At 41.1% G+C, this 20,921-nt stretch overlaps 1 protein-coding gene and 1 pseudogene across 3 annotated transcripts in view; one reads left to right on the top strand and one right to left on the bottom strand.

Annotated features, from left to right (window-relative positions):
• Positions 1–3,235: 3,235 nt before the first annotated feature.
• Positions 3,236–20,921, bottom strand: part of GCH1 (GTP cyclohydrolase 1) — a 53,130-nt gene continuing 35,444 nt past the window's right edge. For 2 of the 3 annotated variants that reach the window (XM_074393921.1, XM_074393922.1), the window contains 4 exons: positions 20,260–20,315; positions 8,190–8,221; positions 6,865–6,949; positions 5,137–5,356 (listed from right to left, as the gene is read on the bottom strand). In XM_074393921.1, coding sequence (XP_074250022.1) covers positions 5,230–5,356; positions 6,865–6,949; positions 8,190–8,221; positions 20,260–20,315 — 300 coding nt within the window. In that variant the 3' untranslated portion in view covers positions 5,137–5,229. Of the gene's footprint in view, positions 5,357–6,864; positions 6,950–8,189; positions 8,222–20,259; positions 20,316–20,921 lie in introns of all 3 variants that reach the window. The other variant, XM_003930511.4, reaches the window with a different exon arrangement.
• LOC120364186 (U6atac minor spliceosomal RNA) lies at positions 19,774–19,885 on the top strand (annotated as a pseudogene).

Raw genomic sequence — 20,921 nt, 5'->3', positions numbered from 1 at the left:
TGTAATCTCAGCACATTGGGAGGCCAAGGTAGGAGGATCACTTGAGGTCAGGAATTCAAGACCAGCCTGGCCAACATGGTGAAACCCCGTCTCTACTAAAAATACAAAAATTAGCTGGGTATGGTGGAGGGTGCCTTTCATCCCAGGTACTCAGGAGGCTGAGACAGGAGAAACACTTGAACCCAGGAGGTTAGGTTGCAGTGAGCCAAGATGATCACACCACCGCACTCCAGCCTGGGTGACAGAGCAAGAATCTGTCTCAAAAAAAAAAAAAAAAAAAAAAAAAAAAAGAGGTTAGTTAAAGGTAGAAAGATTAAAGGTACAAACAAAAAGTCAGGGTGCTTCCTCTCTCTGTCTGGACTTGTTCAAACTGCAAATGGAAATTCCTTTAAAATTTCCCAAATTGAGAGGAGGGGAAGTCACTGTGTGGGTCCACGTTAAGACTCTCCTCTATCCGGATGCAGATGTCCAAGGCTGTTCTTCCCAAGCAATCAGGAACACAGTTGAGGCTGGCAGCAGTGAAGCCCAAGAGAGACAGAGACCAAAACCCACCTCCAGCCAAAAATGGTTGAGCAGCTGCTAGGAGACCAACGATCAGATGACCAATATGGACCAATAATTCTGTGGTCCCTGCTAGAACCAGAATGGTTTTAAACTGATTTTTATTTACTAGGTTTTTAAAATTCCGTTTATCACCCTTGGTTTTTGAAGGAAAATGTCCTTTCAAAGCAAAAAATTTCCATACAGAAATTTATCAGTCTAGATAGAATGACTAAAAATTATCAGTACACATATAATGGGACACTCGACAAAAAAATTAGAAACATAAATCTCATTTATTTGTTCAGTACATTTGTGAATGTGAAAGGATCCAGGAAAAGGAGGCAGAATCAAAAATCCACATTCTAAAATCAGGAGAAAATCAACAGCCTGAGAGGAGGTTGTTACTCCACACGCCCAGGCATTGCATCACAGGCTCCCTCAACACAGCCTTCCCAATGCTCACCAGCAGGCAAACCACGTTTCTCTGGGCAGCACAGTCGGTTCCAGAGTGAAAGGATTTCTCAAAAGGTCAGAGTTGTGGACATATTGCTCAAAACAAACAGGAGAATGTAGAAATAAGAGGAAACATGGATAGATGCACTAGGGCTGTGTATTGCAGGTACCAGGAGTTATCCTACCTACAAGCAAGCCATAGCTGGACTGCTAGGGAGAGAATAAAAGGAGCTGCTTAAATGCAAGACGCCGCGTCTTCCCTCCCCACCCTTTGTTGGCCAGAGCTTGGCATTCTTACTCAGATGTCGTGAAAATGTCAGGGTTGAGGGAAACCCAAACACTCCTACTGCCCAACCCAGTGGAATTCCCTATGGGTAGACCCTCAAAGGGATACCAATTACTGTGAGATTCATTGTTTTGACTTCTGTAATAACCTTTCCACCTTAACCAAAATCTTGGCAGTCAAGGAATCCACCAACCTGAAGCCAAAGAAGGCATGTTTTAAAATGGAAGCCTTGCCCAAAAAGGACACACTCAGAAAAACGTCAATGAACTCTATTCTGTACCTGGGAAATTGCTCTAAGTTACAAAACTTACTTTGTAACAAAAGTTACTTACAAAAGTTACAAGGAGAGCTATGTTCAAGTTTAAAGTCCGAAACAACCAGACCAACCTGGGCTGCCAAGGAGTAGAGGTTTAGGGACGTGGAGAAGTGTTGCGGCCAACAAAACCCTTTATTCCCTGCCTAGCTGGAATCTGATCGCATTTGGACAGACACAGACATTCCAGCAACCAGACAGTTCCTGGAATAAACACAGAGCTTCTCCAAAACAAGTGGCCAAATAAATTTTAAGGAAAACAGAGGAAGGAGTGGGAAGGGAACCTGTAAGATTCTTAAGAGACTTAAATCAACCTGTTGCAATGTGTGGATCTCATTTATACCTTGATTCAAATAAACTACTAAAAAAATTACAAAACAGTAGGGGAAAATCTAGGCATTCGATATTGAAGAACTAATTTTTGGTGGGATAATGGACAGTATTTGGTCATATATTTATTTACCTGATTCCACTTGATTTAGATAACCTGAAATATTTATGGCTAAAATGATGCCTGGGATTTGCCTTGAAATAATCTGGTCAGATAGGTATAGAGGAAACTGGCCATGAGTTAAGACTTCTTGAAGCTGGGTGATTAGTACATGGGGGTCCATATGCTCATCTCTCTATTGATGTGCATATTTTATTTTCTGTAACAAAAATTAAAATAAAAAGAAGAGAAGGGCCTCTGGGAGGGTGAGCCGTCAGGTACTCACACTTCCCCTTAAACTCATCTCTTGAGACTTCCTCTTCTCTCCAGCAGACTGAAGGCCCATGCCCGTCATGGTGAATCCAGGTGGTCTGTTTTGACAGAAAGCCTTCTTGAAAACTTTCCATGTCTGCAACTGCTCTTCTACTAAGTGAAAAGAAACTTGGTCAATCAATCTGCAGTGACAAAACTGAGGAGCAGCAACTTGGGCTTAGCTGAGCAGCTCATTGTTTTACTGACACCTATGAGTGGTGGTTCTAGGAATGTTTTATGCCAGTAAGCATTCCTACTTTGATAAGGGTTGCTACCCAACAGTCTACAGGGTCCTGCAAGAATCAACAGGCCCCAGTACTTGGACACGCTGGCCACTGATGAGGGCAGGGGCCTCTGCCTATGGGGAGCATAGAATGAGGAGCAGACCACTGGCAAGAGGGAAACCAGGTTGTTGGGGATGGGACAGAAGAGCAGCCGCAAAACCCTTGGCACTAACTGGAAGTTTTGCCCTGGGCAAGCTCTTCTTAGGAGAGGGAAGGAAACCCTCTTCCACTCCCTGCCCCAGCCTGCTCTTCCTTTCTCCAGCAGCTCCCGTGTAGGAAACAGTGTCTGTTCTCAGGAGGCTGAAGTTACTTCCTGAGGATTAGGACAACAGGGACATGAGGGCCACTCAGATTCCTGACTCTTATCCCAGACCTCCCCCTCCCATTACCGTCAAGACAGTGAGGACGGTAATACTCCAACCAAATACCAAGGAGAAACTATCAGAACCTGGAGTTACTTTGTACTATATTTAAGATTAGTATTTGAATACTTTGATGGCTGGGAGAAGCCCTTGTGATGTCTTTGCTGAAACAGAATATGGCCAAAATAATCAAGTTTTTAAAATATATAATATTTATACTGGTGGTTGAAAAAGAAACGACTTTCACAAGAACAAAGTTACAACAGTTTAATAATTTAAATACGACCAACTTCAGGAACATACATACACATACATAAAATTAAACAATTTAATTTTTGAACAGTGTATTTAAATACATCAAATTCTTAAAAATCCCCCAAATGGACTCAAGATCATGGATATGAAAAGGTAATTTTGAAGTACTAGAGACCAGAGTAAAACAGACAACGACATTACTTTGCATTTACTAACAAGACAACAGCCTGTGGATACATTAGACCTTAATAAGAACACTTCTAGGAATTGTTAGAACAAATAGTCATTAAAAAGGAATACAAATGAACTCATAAAGATAAATGTATAGCTAACAATTTCTTTGGTCCTCCAAGTCACACTCATTTTTACTTTAAAATACCAAACATGCGTTGAGTGCTTAGAATTCTACCTATAAATATCTAAATAATAAGCAGGCTAATGTTTATACCTGGTTAGATTTCAAAAGGAACTCAAGCCAACCATCACTGTACTTAAACTCCAGAAAGAAAAAACTGGGAAACAGAAGTAGAGAGGAATGGAGAAAACAAACAAAAACAAAAAAACCACCTCTGCCATCTTGCCCCGTCAAAACCTAAATGGTATCAAAGTGGCAGAGATGGGACTAAAGTTAAAGGAAGCATCAAAGTTAATTATTTTTAGGGTAATGGGATGAATTTGAAGAGCACTATGTTAACCACACAATACACTTCATAGAATAATTGTATTTTGTTTCTATGGAGGAGTTGGGGTTTTGTGTAATTTGGCCCACACTGCCCCAATGGAGGAAATTGTAAGATAATCATTAATAAGGCAACAGCTTCCAGAATTAAAATACCTATACCACCTATTTGGAGTTAGAATGAAGATGAGACCCATGCAGACCAAAAAGGAAACTGGGACCAGAAGCTTCCAGTGCATTTTCACAGATACCAATGATAAGCTTTGGTTAGAACACTGGACACAGTTCATGTCTTCTACCATCAGTTCATTCTCTGTTCTTTCATGTGCATGGAAGCTATGGTTCTGCAGACCTGAAAATGATGGGCACCCTCAAACATTTCTGAAAATACTTAGAAAAATATCTTATAAGATTTAAAGAAAAACAATTTGAGGCATCTACATGGAACATACAAAGTAAACTCCCAATAAACCTGTAAAGTTAAAACGAAGATGACTAGTTATTTGCAGTGTGAATACTAAGTCTTAAAAATAATGGCTTTTTTTTAAAAAGGCAAAAGTATCTACACTCTAAATGACATTCTCATCAAGGCACAGAGAGTTAAATGTCTAAATCCCTGTATGTTGACATGAGAATATATTCGTAAACAATACCAGGAACTAATTCCCTGTTGTTGAGTTTAAAAACAATAGAAGGTAGAAATGCGCCTTTTTAACTCACAGTAAAATAAAAAACATAGACATTCCACCACTTTCCCTTGGTAACTAACATTACACCTGCTAAAAATGTATTTTTAAATGTCACTGGTTGTTTAATAAACATGACCAAAGTGGAGTCTGTTGAACTTGAATTCACAGAACAATATTGCACACTATACATAAATATTTCAGCACTTTCAGCACTACGGCATTTTTATTGGAGGAGGAAAGAAAAGACAGTATACTGGGCACAGTTTCCTCCCATTCCCAATGCTCCTATGCCTATGAGTCAAATTACTATACTATTTGAACAAAATACACAAATGCTTCTCTCTTCCCAGGTCCCCCTGATTATCTGGCAGTGGTTCTGTGCACATACTTACAATATTGGCAGTTCACTTTAATATTGCCACAAAAAGGTGGCAAGAAGAAAGTAGAGGGCTCAACCCTTTATTACCTTTATTTGACTTTCTAGAAATAATTTTAAATATAATTAGTGACAAGGAATAAAGTTCACATCTGTAACAATTGAAAATAGAATGTACAAACAAGACCAGACAGACAGACAATGCTACTGGCAGTACAATCGACAACCCACACACACATGCTGAAGCTCAGCTCCTAATGAGAGTCAGGAACTCTTCCCGAGTCTTTGGATCCTCCCGGAACACCCCCAACATCGTGCTGGTCACAGTTTTGCTGTTCATTTTCTGTACACCTCGCATTACCATACACATGTGTCTACAAAACAAGGCAATACAGCTTGTTTAAAGGAGTCGACAGCTGCTGGTTCGGTTTTTAAAAGCAGGCCTAAAGATTAATCTCAGTTCACAGTTACCAAGTATATCAAAATATCCCTTCTTGGACAAATGTTATGTCTATTAGGTTCATGCAAAATTAACTGTGGTTCTTGCCATTGTAATTAATGGCAAAAACTGCAAGTACCTTTGCAGCAACCTAAACTTTCTTTTCCTGAAGTTGTCTTACAACTTTTATTCTTATCAGTAGTTGAATCCTTAAGCAGGCGTCCCCAAACCACGGCCCGGCCCGCGGGCCGCATGAGGACCCCTGAGGCCATTTATCCGGCCCCCCGCCGCACTTTACCTCTTTCATTGGTGGTCAGTGAGAGGAGCACAGTATGTGGCGGCCCTCCAATGGTCTGAGGGACAGTGAACTGGCCCCTTGCGTAAAAAGTTTGGGGACGCCTGCCTTAAAGCATCCAAAAAGAGGAAAAATTGAATTTTCTTATGGGGTGAAAACAATATAAAAGGTCTACAGAGATATTTAACTTCTAAGTCAAAAGAAAGTTAGAATTCTCACTTGCTGTGCTTTGAGGACCAAGACAGCACTATGCTAGCCTAGGGGTTCAGATAAATGCTCAAGCACACTGGTATGGCCAGGCAGAATCCAGAGAGTGATGACCAGGGACCAACCTGGTGACATCAGATACCAGACATGGAGCAGAGTTCACACATGTCACAAAACGCATAAAAACTTTGTCCACACAATGGCTGCAATTCTCTTAACTAATCCTAACTTGAAGTGTCTTCAGTTGCCCTTCATACCAATTCTTGGCTCTATTTATTAAATGTGTAACAAACTATTAGAAAAACTCGGCTTGGCGCAACAGAGAGCTAAAGAAGAAATCAAGAGAAGATATAAAAATGGCTATTGGGGCTGGGCACGGTGGTTCACACCTGTAATCTCAGTATCTGGGGAGGCTGAGGCAGGCAGATCACTTGAGATTAGGAGTTTGAGACCAGCCTGGCCAACACGGTGAAATCCCATCTCTATTAAAGATACAAAATTAGCCAGGTGTAGTGCCACATGCCAGTAATCCCAGCTACTTGGGAGGCTGAGGCAGGAGAATCACTTCAACCCAGGGGGCAGAGGTTTCAGTGAGCCAAGGTCATATCACTGCACTCCAGCCTGGGTGACAGAGCAAGATCCTGTCTTTAACATTTTTAAAAATGGCTATTGGCTGTACAAATCTCCACACCTGTGCTTCTAACACCCTATGCCTCCACAAACCCCACCCCACCCTTAAAAAAATACTCCCAAACTCTGTTCCTACAACAGCAACACAGTAAATGAAAGTAGTAAAACAGCTTTAGGCTCGGGGATAAAATCTACAGTTAACATATCAGCTGCGTGGCATCACCTGGTGCTAGAAAATATGAGCAGCACTAAGTTGCAAGATCATTTCTGGTGCACCATTATGATGTTACTAAAGGCAGATGCAGACTTACGTGGCTTCAACCACTACCCCGACTCCAGCAGGCCGCAAGGCTTCTGTGATTGCTACAGCAATTTGTTTCGTAAGGCGCTCCTGAACTGTGGATGTGACAAGGAGGTCAGTTTGAGAGTGTGACACAAACAGCTGGAAGCTTTTTCTGTCTCTAGAACATTTGAAATCTTAAAAAGTAGACTTCTGTGAGATTTAAGAGCCAAGACACACCAGCTTTTACCAATCTGCTTTGTCTGTTGACTGGGCCACAGGGAGGCCTGGATTCAATTCCCTCACCTGAGGTATAGGACTAAAGAGATTTCGGAACCCCCTGAAGCCCTCCAGCATCACTGGGGGAAGGAATTAGAATCACAACTATTTCATACCTGTGCAGTAAGACCAACACAGTACTGGTTATCAGGCACTTCCATCAAGGTAAAGTAGTACAGCAAATAAACAGCTTGCAGCAGGGTTAACAAAGGGGCTTACATCTGATTATTAAGTTGTACTTAGAGCAGTGTTGAAAACAAACAATTTAACATAAATAATATAGTGCCTGTCCTGAATAAAATGACTTGGCTTTTAATTCATACAAGAGTGTTCACTGCGGCACAGCATCTCCTTGAAAACTGATGAAACCCCCAATGTCTATCAGAATGAGTACAGGTTACATCAAGACATGGCATATACAGTAGAATTCTAAGCAGCCACCAAAATGAGTGCGATAGTTACATGGATATGGTAAAAATGTTTAAGATTTGTTAAACAAAAAAAAGCAGGAAAAAAAGGCCGATTATGTATAAAATGAGCACATTTTTGTTTAATCATAATCCAAATAAACTGATTGGAAAATGTAGGTATATGCATGAAAATGTGAAGGAATGTGCAAATACAACAGTGATTTCTTCTGGAGGGTTGAAATTTTATATTCCTATGCGGTTTTGTAGTTTTATAAGTCATACTTACAATATTTGTAATAGAACAAAAAATACTTTTAGTGTAGGAAAAATATTTTTTGTAACCAGGCGCAGTGGCTCATGCCTGTAATCCCAGCACTTTGGGAGGCCAAGGTGGGCGGATCACCTGAGGTCAGAAGTTCAAGACCAACCTGACCAACATGGTGAAATCCTGTCTCTCCTAAAAATACAAAAATTAGCCAGGCGTGCTGGTGCAAGCTTGTAATCTCAACTACTTGGGAGTGGGAGGAAGGAGAATCGCTTGAACCCAGGAGGCAGACGCTGCAGTGAGCCGAGATTGCACCACTGCACTCCAGCCTGGGTGGCAGGGCAAGACTCTGTCTCAAAAAGAAAAAAATGTTTTCTGTAAACAAAGATTTTTAAAACTTACCTTGTAGTCTTCTACTATAGATTTCCACAATCCTAGAAAATAAAGAATTGTTTCAGTTAATCATAATCATTTGAAGTAAAATTGATAAGGCTTCCTCATAGGACAAAAAGGACACTGTTGAAGCAACAGTGGGGTGCAGGAGGGGATAAAGCTTATAGGACGATAACAGAAGGATACAAGGACCACAGGGAGATGTAGTCTAAAGAAGATGTGATGGTTAATACTGAGTGTCAACTTGATTGGATTGAAGGATGCAAAGTATTGATCCTAGGTGTGTCTGTGAGAGTGCTGTCAAAGGAGATTAACATTTGAGCCAGTGGGCTGGGGGAGGCAGACCCACCCTTAATCTAGTGGGTGCAATCTAATCAGCTGTCAGCAAATATAAAGCAGGCAGAAATACATGAAAAGTCAAGACTGGCCTAGCCTCCCAGCTTACATCTTTCTCCCATGCTGTACGCTTCCTCCTGCTCTCAAACATCAGACTCCAAGTTCTTCGGTTTTGAAACTCAGCACCTGAAGTTCTGCTCCAGAAAAAGACATTACCAACTTTAAAATCAATGGCATCTCCTACCTATATAACTAATCATGGAAAAAACTATCAAAGTAGCAAATACAGAAATTTGATCTAATTTTCATTGCAGTGCTGCAATGGACACTCTTGTATGAATTAAAAGCCAAGTCATTTTATTCAGGACAAGAACTAAATTATTTAACTGTTGGTTTTCAACACTGCTCTAAGTACAACTCAATAATCAGATGCAGCCCCTTTGTTAACCCTGTTCCAAGAGTCTAAGAGAAGTAGAATTTCTTTAGTTTTGAAACTTTCCTTGCTCTTCGAGCTTACAGGGAGTCTATCGTGGGACCCTGTGAGATCGTGTAAGTCAGGCATCCCCAAACTACGGCCCACGGGCGGCATGCGGCCCCCTGAGGCCATTTATCTGGCCCCCCGCCGCACTTCAGGAAGGGGCACCTCTTTCATTGGTGGTCAGTGAGAGGAGCACAGTATGTGGCGGCCCTCCAATGGTCTGAGGGACAGTGAACTGGCCCCCTGTGTAAAAAGTTTGGGGACATCTGATGTAAGTTAATACTTAATAAACTCATATAATAGGATATGTATATATCCTATTAGTTCTGTCCCTCTGAGAAACACTGACTAATACAGGAGACCACCAACCACTTCAGAGTGGTGCTTCCTGATGTCCCCAGAAAGAGAATTTAATGAGTCTCCAAGTGTGATGTTCACTTAGGAGAAACAGAGATGAGTAACAAAATTTTAAAGTGCCAAATCATCAATTTTAGATCCTGTCTCAAGTGTTTTGATTAATCATATGGTTTTATCAGAGCTTAAAATTCAAGTTAAAAATAAAAAGTCTATTTGTTAATTAATAGCACACCATGGTCAACTACTATAGCAACTAAACTTATTAGGGTAATCAGATTAGAACTGATTAGACTTCTTCAGACAACTCTTGATAAGATAGGTTTATATAAACACTTAATATGATTAACCCCCAAGAAGTAAAAGCCTCCTGATCTTAGCTCATGGCACAGTCTGTCAAGTGATGAATTTTCCCCTTGGAACATCTTTAATTCTATTTACGAAATGTAAAGATGGCCAGGTCACTTACCCACTTGAAGATGACTATTCATGCTGAGGACCTTTTAATTCATGGACTTTTGGTCATGAATTAAGACTCAATTTATAGGCCGGGCGCGGTGGCTCAAGCCTGTAATCCCAGCACTTTGGGAGGCCGAGGTGGGTGGATCACAAGGTCAAGAGATCGAGACCATCCTGGTCAACATGGTGAAACCCTGTCTCTACTAAAAATACAAAAAAAATTAGCTGGGCATGGTGGTGCGTGCCTGTAATCCCAGCTACTCAGGAGGCTGAGGCAGGAGAATTGCCTGAACCCAGGAGGTGCAGGTTGCAGTGAGCTGAGATTGTGCCATTGCACTCCAGCCTGGGTAACAAGAGCGAAACTCCGTCTCAAAAAAAAAAAAAAAAGACTCAATTTATACCTCCCTATGAGGCATTTCAGACGGTTTACTCAACTATGATTCTCACAACTGATGACTTACTCCTTTATACCCATTATAGCCAAAAAAGTCAGTAACAGGTCCGCCACCCTGTTTACCACTCAGCCCAGAGTTCGCTTAAGGCAGGACCCATCCTGGCTCTCCTTCGTACCCCCAGCAGTAGGCATACAATATTAAAGGAATATATTAATAACTATATTCTATTTGTGTTTTGAACAAAATCTGAGAAGAAAATGGGTTTTAATTTCCTAGATAGGAGGTATGTCATATTTCTTACTAGGTCAAATCTCTGTATGTGTTACTACTGATAGTTTCTCTGGTGATTCGTTTTATATAGTGCCACTGATTTTGAAGTTGGTAATGTCTTCCTTCTCAAATTCACCATTTCTTTTTCTGGAGTAGAACTAAAGGTGCCATGCTTGACAGCAATGGTAACGGTGGGCACCCATGTTTTGCCCGCACTTCAACAGGAATTCCTCTAGGATTTCACTACCACCCACAGTGCCTGCCTGCTTCTGGCAGACAGCTACTCTCATGCCAGGAGGAACATTCATGCAGATTTTTGCCGAGTGCCTACTATGTGATTACGTGGTGAACATGCTCCCTGTGCTCTGAGAGCTTACAATTTCTAAACTCTAGTTTATTAGTTTTCTTTTTCAAGCAAGGAGATGTGAAACCTAACACATCTTTTCAGCATTTCAAGTAGCTTCCCTAGATTAAAAAAAAAAAAATCTTTATTTTGCTGTCATTCATGAAAGATAATTTGTTGAGATGTATTTTTTGAGAAAGGAATTCTGGTTTGACACTGATATTTATCCACCCTTCAGTACTGTTGTTGGCAAACCAATTCAGTGTAATTGCTGTTGCCTTGTAGGTAATCGATATCTTTTTCTGTGGCTGCTTTTATATAAGCTTATATTTTATAAGTATACTCTGCAACTTACTACGTTTTATCCACATGGGGATTTAGTTTGATTTATTTGGAATTTATTAGGCTTTCTGAAGACTGATATTTTGCACATGTTATGGAAACTTTAGCCATTAGCTTATCTAACACTGCATCTAGCACACTGAAATTTTGTACCCTACCAGTCTTCCATGTTTCTTAAATTTTCATTCATATTTTCCACCTGTCTTTGTGTTGTATTCAGCACAATTTCTTCAGACCTTTCTTCCCATTCACTGCATTTTATCTATGCCTAATCTATTTAATGAGTATATTGGACTTTAGTTTCATTTTGTAATTTCTAAAAGTTGTATTTCACCCTCTTCCCAATCTGCCTGGCTAATTCTACAAATTTCTTATTCCTTTGTCAATTTTTTTTTCTTTTTTCTTTTTCTTTTTTTTTTTTTTGAGACTGGGTCTCACTCTATCACCTAGGCTGGAGTGCAGTGGTGTGATCTCAACTCACTGCAACCTCCTGGGTTCAAGCAATTGTCTGCCTCAGCCTCCTAAGTACCTGGGATTACAGGCATCCACCACTACACCCAGCTATTTTTGTATTTTTAGTAGAGACGGGGTTTCACCATGTTGGCCAGGTTGGTCTTGAACTTCTGACCTTGTGATCCACCCATCTTGGACTCCAAAAGTGTTGGGATTACAGGCGTAAGCCACTGTGCCTGGCCTCCTTTGTCAAATTTTTTATATGCATAGTTAAGTCATTTTTTTTTTCTCCTGAGACAAAGTTTCACTCTTGTCACCCAGGCTGGAGTGCAGTGGCACAATCTCACCTCACTGCAACCGCTGCCTCCCGGGTTCAAGCAATTCTCCTGACTCAGCCTCCAAAGTAGCTGGGATTACAGGTGCCCACCACCATGCCGAGCTAATTATTATATTTTTAACAGAGATGGAGTTTCATCATGTTGGCCAGACTGTCTCAAACTACTGATCTCAGGTGATCTGCCTGTCTTGGCCTCCCAAAATGCTGAGATTATAGGCGTGAGCCACCGTGCCTGACCTATTTTTTAATATATAGTAAGTCCTTGCTTAAAGTTGACAGGTTCTTGGAATCTGTGACTTTACTAAAACAATGGTAACAGCCGGGCACAAGGACTCAAGCCTGTAATCCCAACACAGGAGGCCGAAGCGAGGGGATCACGAGGTCAGGAGATCGATACCATACTGGCTAACATGGTGAAACCCCATCTTTACTAAAAATACAAAAAATTAGCTGAGTGTGGTGGTATGTGCCTGTAGTCCCAGCTACTTGGGAGGCTGAGGCAGGAAAATCACTTGAACCTGGGAGGCAGAGGTTGCAGTGAGCCAAGATCGCACCAGTACACTAAAGCATGGGCGACAGAGTGAGACTTTGTCTCAAAAAAAACCCAAAAAACTGACAACGAAACCAATTTTACCCTAGGCTAACTGATATAATAGTATGAGTTAAGCTCCTACAGCATTATTTCTGGTCACAAAAACATCAACAAACTTCTAAGTAACACCAAAACACTTCCAATATTAAACACTGAAATAAATCTGAGCAATACACACATTAAAGTAAGATTAACTGAAAGAAGATATTGATTTCCCCAATTATTCCAGTTCAGGGTCCCAAGTGGCTGAAGCTTTTCCCAGCAGTTCAGGGTACAAGGCAGGAACTGACCCTGGACAGGACACCACCCCATCACAGGGCACATACATCCACCCACACTCACTCAGACTGGGACCATATAGATGCCCCAAATCACCTAACGTCTGGAGCACCTGGAGAAAACCTGCAGATGTGGGAGAAAACATGCAAACTCCACACAGACAGTGGGTCCCAGCTAGGAATTTTTCTCAATCATAATGAAATGACATTGAATGAAATACCATTCCATGACTGCTATCCCACTTTGCCTAAAGTCATTTCACTTCAACTTGCAGTCTCCAAGAACCCATTGATGACATAAAGTGAGGACTTAATGTACTTGTTTTATATCCTCTATCTGCTAACTGTAGTATCTGCCCTCTTCCAATTATGTTCCTCTGACTTGACTCATGGTGGCTTATTTATGCTCCTTGGAACTTCATCTTTGAGTATCCTTTGAAGCCTGGATAAAAGTGCATCAGAGAACACGCACTTGTTTCTGCTGCTTGCAAGGTGACCTCTATGGGATAGACTGATTGATCGATCAATTGATTGACAGTTTTTGCTCTTGTTGCCCAGACTGGAGTGCAGTAGCACAATTTCAGCTCACTGCAACCTCTGCCTCCCAGGTTCAAGTGATTTTCCTGCCTCAGCCTCCCAAGTAGCTGGGACTACAGGCATGTGCCATCACGCCCAGCTAAGTTTTGTATTTTTAGTAGAGAGGGTTTTCCCCAAGCTGGTCAGGCTGGTCTCGAACTCCTGATCTCAGATGATCCACCCACCTTGGCTCCCAAAGTGCTGGAACTATAGGCATTAGCCACTGCACCCAGCCTTATGGGGTCGTTTGTAACTAAATTACTGCATTTGATTTTTTGAAGGCCACATAGGTAGTTCTGACTCTGACCCCAAACTTTACGACTGTGTCTATGAATTCTTTTTTCTTTTTCCTGCTCTTCGTAGAATAATGCTAATACGTAAGTATCTTCCTTGATTTGGAATGGGAATAGGGAGGACAGAACCCAGACTTTGGTTTTAGTGTTAATTCCAGTGGATTCTCACTGGAATTGTCTCATGCTTCACCCAAAGTGTAAAATGTACCTACGCATTATATCTTGATATGCTGTGCCAAGGGGGATATTATTACAATCTAATTCATCAAACTCAGCATCGGTAGTTGTCAATTGCAATCTAAATCATTCTTATATTCTTGGACTAAACATCCCTGGGCCATGTTGAAAACAGTACTTTTATACTGGCCTGACATTTTAGAATTCTTACAACTACATTCATCAGTGAGATTCATCTATCATTTTTTTAATGCTAGGCTTATCAGGTTTTGTCATCAGTAATAGGGAGTTTCATCAAATTAATTGACACTGCACAGGTTTTTCTATGCTTTTGAATTATTTATACACATGCACAATTAGTGGTTACTTGAAAGCTTGAAAGAATACTTATAAAACTGACTGGGTCCAGGCCCTTTCCTCCAAAACATTAATCTGACCTTTTCTAATGGTTATGAATGTATGCAAGTTTTCAAACTCTTGGTCCATTCCCTTCTCTAGCCATCTTTCTAAAAAACATATTCATCAAGATGGAAAGATTTTTAAAGCACATTTTTAGTTACATATCCTCTCATTCCTAAACATCAGACTCACCAGCAACCTATGATACAAGATTTTCAACTTTTAGATTTGTGATTTCTATTCTTTGGGGTTTTTCTAAATTTTTCTAAATAAGGAATTTAAATTTTATCTGAAAAGCTGTGGGGAGCTACCAAAGGAGCAGCATGATTCAATCCACACTTTAGAAAGAACATCCCAGCAGCTCATGAGGGCAGACTGAAGAACCCTTAGAGATGAGAGGCAAGGAGGAAGCTGGAGCTTAACATTTCCTCCAGGAAGAAGATAAAAAAGGCCCAGCAAAGCAAGGCAGCAGGGAGGGCAGGAAGAAAGTGGCGGTGCTGCGTCTGCCAGGCAGTGAGCATACACAGCAGTGGAGGGGTTCTGCCTCATTCCTCATCCCAAAATACATTCCAGATGGAGCAAAGATTTAAATGTAATAATGTGGCCATACAAGTACCCCGCCTCCCCGCCCCCTGCCAAAAAAAGTTTGTAACTACAGAAAAGTTATAAACTTCTTTATGGAAATGTAATACTATGAAGCAAAATAAAAAGACAGATGACAATCTGGGAAGCATTGTCTGTAACAACTGACCTGACTACTTTTGCATTCAGAGCCTGTGCAAACCAAGAATAAAAAGACAAGCAACTCAGTGGAAAAATTAACACTGGAGCTAAGAACAGGACATTTCTGAATAAATTCAACCTTGCTCTATTAAGGAAATGCAAACTGAAATAGATATAATTTTTTACTTATCAGTTTGGCAAAGATTTAAAATGATGAAAATCGGTGTTGGCAAAAGTGTGGAGAAACATACACCACTCTTATCTATGTATTTATTTATTAGAGTATAAACTGGCATGGTCTCTTTGGAGAGCAATGATAATAAAATTTCAACTTTACCCATCAAGTTCCATACTAGCAATTTATACTTCAGACAGATTCAAAGCACACAAAGGTAATATATTAAAATGTGTTCACCAAGGCACCTTTTTATTTTTTGGCAAGTCTCAAACTGCAAACTACTTATCTACAGCAAACACTGGTTAAATGAATTTATTAACCAATCAAAGAAATATCAGGTAGCTATGAAAACAAACTTGGAATTTTTGGACTAAAAGATGTCCAAGGAACTTTAAGGTATTTTAACTTTTAAAAAAGCTGGCAGGGGCTGGGTGCGGTGCCTCACACCTGTAATCCCAGCACTTTGGGAGGTCACAGCGGGCAGATCACCTGAGGTCAAGAGTTCAAGACCAGCATGGCCAACCTGGTGAAACTCTGTCTCTACTAAATATACAAAACTCAGCCAGGCATGGTGGCATATGCCTGTAATCCCAGCTACTCGGGAGACTGAGGAGGGAGAAACACTTGAACCGTGGAGGTGGAGGTTGCAGTGAGCCCAGATAGTGCCACTGCACTCCAGCCTGGGCAACAGAGCAAGACCCTGTCTCCAAAAATAAAATAAAATAAAATTTTTAAAAAGCTGGCCGGGCACAGAGACTCATGCCTATAATCTCAGCAATTTGGGAGGCTGAGGCAGATGGATCCCTTGAGACCAGGAATTTGAGGCCAGCATGGCCAACATGGCAAAACCCTGTCTCTACTAAAATAAAAAAACTAGCCAGGCATGGTGGCTGTAATCCCAGCTTGTGTGGAGGCTGAAGTAGGAAAATCATTTGAACCCAGGAGGCAAAGGTTGCAGTGAGCTGAGATCGAGCCACTGCACTCCAGCCTGGGTGACAGAGTGAGACTCCAGCTCAAAAAATAAAATTTCAAAAAAACCAAGTTGTAGTATAGCATATAAGGTATGATCTTATATTTGTTTGCATAAATATTTTCCAGTGAAAGAAATCTCCAGTTCGAACTCTGGGGAATGAAAATAGGAAAGAAAAGTTTTCACTTTATTCACTCATTTGTATTTAAGTGGTATGTTGCTTTTATAATCAAAAAAGAAAAAGAAAAAAAAAAAAGACTACTCCCTCTGTCATCTAATACCCACTTCACCTTTCTCCCTCATCTAATTCTTAGCTCCATCAGTCCACCTGGTTCCCATCCACTGGAACAGGCCTTGTTCCTTCCTTCTCATTGGTCTTTGCTCATGCATTAACTATACCTAGAGGAACTTCTCCCCCATTTAGAATTCTGCTAATTCTAAATGGGGGAGACCCTGCTGGGTCACAGCCATTGTTCTCATCTGAATGAGAACCGAAGCTACAAGCAGGCATTTCCATGGCACCTGCAGTCTTGATCTATGCACTCTCCTTGAGGGTGGCTGCCATGTTCTGCTTCTCTTTGGCCTCCACAGTAGCTGGCACAGTCTCCCTTCACAGTAGGTGCTCACCCAATAGGTCAAAATTCAAGAATTCATATACTAACTCAAATTTTTTTTTTTTTCTGTGTGAGACAGTCTTGCCCTGTCACAGGCTGGAGTGCAGTGGTGCAATCTCAGCTCACTGCAACCTCCATCTCCCAGGTTCAAGCAATTCTCCTGACTCAGCCTCCCAAGTAGCTAGGATTACAGGTGCCCAACACCAGGCAGGACTAATTTTTGTAGTTTTAGTAGGGATGGGGTTTCACGGAGTTGGCCAGACTGGTCTCAAACTCCTGACCTCAAGTGATCTGCCCACCTTGGCCTCCCCAAGTGCTGGGATTACATGCATGAGCCACTGTGCCCAGCTGAGACTCAATTATTTCTAAGGGAAGAAAATGAATACATGTTTAATGGCTTTTCAGCAACAAAAGAAAGTTCTATTCAAACTAAGTTTATTCTAGAATTCTAGTAGAGCTGAACCAGATCAACTCACTCCTGGCATTTTCTTGTTACTTAGGGCTTTACTGCTTGATATTTGACTTTACTGGCACTGAAAGGTCATTCATTTAAAGGCAAGCATATAACAAACTTCACATACAAGATTAAAATGAGCAAAGTTTTGCTAAGACATTTAGCTTTTATTCCTCTTCGTTCCCTAAATATTCTTACTTCTTATAAGGAATAAGCAGTTGGATAAAATCTTAGTCTTCTTTTCTGTTTAATAGACCCTTTATTCCAATTTTTTGCTATCTGAAAGCAACTTCCACTTGGTTCTTTGGCTTAGTGTTCCATTTTATTCTTAAATTTTAATCCTATTAGTTTAAGGGACAAATCCCCATGCTAATAATCAACTCCTTTGTATTGTTTCATAAAAGCTTAATTATTTGAGATCTTTTCCTCTCACTTGGAAAGGAAATAACTAATATTATTTCCTTCTACCACCAGGTTGCCATTTATTGTATGATCTCACTGAATCACTCTAGAGTCCATTTCCCATAAAGTGTTAATCATGATCAACAGCTGGTCTTCCAGAAAAGGCTGTTACATTAAGACCAAGGCCTAATGTGATCTGCCAAGCTTTTTTACAGTATGAAAACTATCCGCTACACCTTTCACATATGGACAGTCTGTTATAGGCGTCAGGAGTGCCGGAATTTCTATATGGGCAAGGTACAGGGTTGGCAATCTTGCTGGAAGAGAGGGTCCCAGGGGACTGGCCTACAGCTATGTTTGCACAGTAAGCATGCTGATTTAATTTAGACTGTATATTATAAAACAGTTAGGATAATCAATTTTAGTAAAGATACTTTTACTCACAGTTGACATGAAATTGGCTTAATTCATTATTAGCTGAAAGTAAGTTACTGGGAAGGGTGTTGTTAATAAAAAGTATAGTAAGATTAATTACTCCCAATCACTACCAATACACTTTTTCTCAGCAACTTTTTGGCACTGCCACCAGGGACAGATCACATGCAAGCAGCCAGAATGTTTCTGGATTTATGCTAAGAGCCTTATTCCAGTGAAGCAATTACAGCTATGATATAATATTCTTTCATGGTGCCAAGCAGCCCTGTCTAATAGCAAAATAGCTGAGCAGAAATGAGGTCAGAAACTGGGGAAGTTAAATTTGTCTCCTCTACCATCTTTCTCATGGATTCCCAGAGGAAATGAATGAGAAAGTGGAAGTGAAAACGAAGTAAAAGGAACAACTGTCGAGGGCAGCTGTCAGATTGCTGGGGTAGTTTTTACAGATTTCAACAAAGAACTGAGAAATATGAAGACCAACATTTCACAACCGTGTTAAATACCAGGGTCTTCGCAAAGAAACAGGAACACATCAGAGCCACAGCACAGTCAGCTGGTCACAGAAACTCATTTATTCCTTTTCTTTTTTTTTTTTTTTTTTTTTTTTTTTTTTTTTTTTGAGACGGAGTTTCACTCTTGTTACCCTGGCTGGAGTGCAATGGCGCGATCTCGGCTCACCGCAACCTCCGCCTCCTGGGTTCAGGCAATTCTCCTGCCTCAGCCTCCTGAGTAGCTGGGATTACAGGCACGCGCCACCATGCCCAGCTAATTTTTTGTATTTTTAGTAGAGACGGGGTTTCACCATGTTGACCAGGATGGTCTCGATCTCTTGACCTTGTGATCCACCCACCTCGGCCTCCCAAAGTGCTGGGATTACAGGCTTGAGCCACCGCGCCCGGCCTTCCTTTTCTTTTCTTTTTTATTTTTTTGAGATAGGGTCTCACTCCAGCACCCAGGCTGGAGTGCAGTGCCGTGATCTCAGCTCACTGCAATTTCTGCTGATTTTTGTATTTTTAGTAGAGATGGGGTTTCACCATGTTGGCCAAGCTGGTCTCAAACTCCTGACTTCAAGTGATCCACCTGCCTCAGCCACCCAAAGTGCTGGGATTATAGGCGTAAAAGATGGTGCCCAGCCGAGACTCATTTATTTCCATTATGATATGGTCAGATAACCTCAAAGACTCATTTATTTCCATTGTGATATGGTCATATAACCTCAAATTTAGCTTGATTATTTTTGAATAATAGATGCACTTTACCCCACCCCTTCATCTTGTTCTCAACTTACTCTCTCTCTCTACACACACCTCCCAGTATTTCCTCCATCACCCAAAATTCGCTAACTTTATACAAAGAAAATATTGGTGGCCGGGGCCTATCAGAGATATATGAACACAAACCCCCTATGTTGACTTCCAGTTAAACACAGATGAACGTGCATGTACATCTCCTCTCCTAAAACCCAAATAAAAATGGCAGTAAAGGAATTTTTTAAGGATAAAGAACAGAAAAGAAGACTGTAGCAGGAAAGAAAGAAATGAGAGCAAGGAGAGTGAACACTGTATCAGAACAAGAGCAAGCAAAGCCAAGACAGGCACAGTCTTGTGTTTGCAGAAATAAAGAACCTAAACGTGAATTGACTGGCCTGCGGGACCCCTGAGATATGCCTGGAGGCATCCAGGGCAGAGGAAGGCAGGGCTGAGGCTGCGGAATCCCACAGGGAAGTCTGAAAGCAGTGTTGCATGAAAGGAAAGAAGGTGGGCACTCCCCTTGACAAGGATAGCAGAGCCCTTAGGCCTGACAACAAGTCTGACAGCAAGGCACCACAGCTACCCTGCCCAATCTCCTCCCCAACCCCTCACTGTTAGCTAAAGCCCCTTAAAGAATATGACTGGACTGAAAGGGAAGCTGAGGACCTCTCCAGTCAGAGAAGGCTCTGCAGAGAAAAGAGGTGGGCTGAGACTTCCAGGATGTATGTATCAGTGGAAGAAAGGGTGGGAAGTGGAAGAGGGAGCCGGCAATAGGGGATGAGAAGGAAGGGGCATCTGTGTTTCAGGCCCTCTGAGTCTGTGCCTCTGCAACTAGCAACTTTTAAGTTGCAATGTGACTTCCAAATTAGATCCATACTGGTAAAGAGAGAAAGCCTAATGAGACAGATTCTTAGCAGACAAGGGCAGGTCCTATAAACCTGTATTCTTATTCACTGCACAGTCAGACTTACCTCGCAAGTTTGCTGAGGCCAAGGACTTGCTTGTTAGGAAGATAACCAATATGGACCTTCAGAGAAGAGATGGAAATCATGAGCTGAGTGAAAATACAGTACCTTCTTTGTGACAAAATAAGGAAATAGAAAGAATATAGTATACTTATATGTAATTTATCATGACAGTCTATTACCTTGAAAACATTTGGAACTGCTAAGACTTAGAAAATGAAACACTTATATACATATTTTTAAAATTACATAAATGCAGTAAAAGAAAAATATGCAAGAATGAGTCCATTAATCAAATAACAAACTCAAAGTACAGTTACCCATCAGTAATGCAGGGGATTGGTTCCAGGACTCCCATGTATACCAAAATCCTACATACTGAATTCCTGCAGTCAGCCCTGCAGAACCTGCATATATGAAAAGTTGGCCCTCCATCTACACAGGTTTTGTATCCTGCAAATACTGTACAGTTTTTGATCAGTGTTTGGTTGAAAAAAAAAAAAAAAAGCCATGTCTAAATGGACCCATGCAGTTCAAATTCATGTTGTTCAAAAGTCATCTGCATGGCCCTGATACTTGCCTGTGAAGTTAAACTCTTGACACAAATCTGAAAGTCTCTTCTCTACGGAGGAGAAACATTCTCAAGAAAAGGCAAATGATCTCATTGC

The sequence above is a fragment of the Saimiri boliviensis genome, chromosome 2, assembly GCF_048565385.1.
Source record: "Saimiri boliviensis isolate mSaiBol1 chromosome 2, mSaiBol1.pri, whole genome shotgun sequence".
NCBI classification, from domain to species: domain Eukaryota; kingdom Metazoa; phylum Chordata; class Mammalia; order Primates; family Cebidae; genus Saimiri; species Saimiri boliviensis.
The sequence above is the reverse complement of the archived record's forward strand: the minus strand, read 5'-3'. Positions and strand labels throughout refer to the sequence as shown.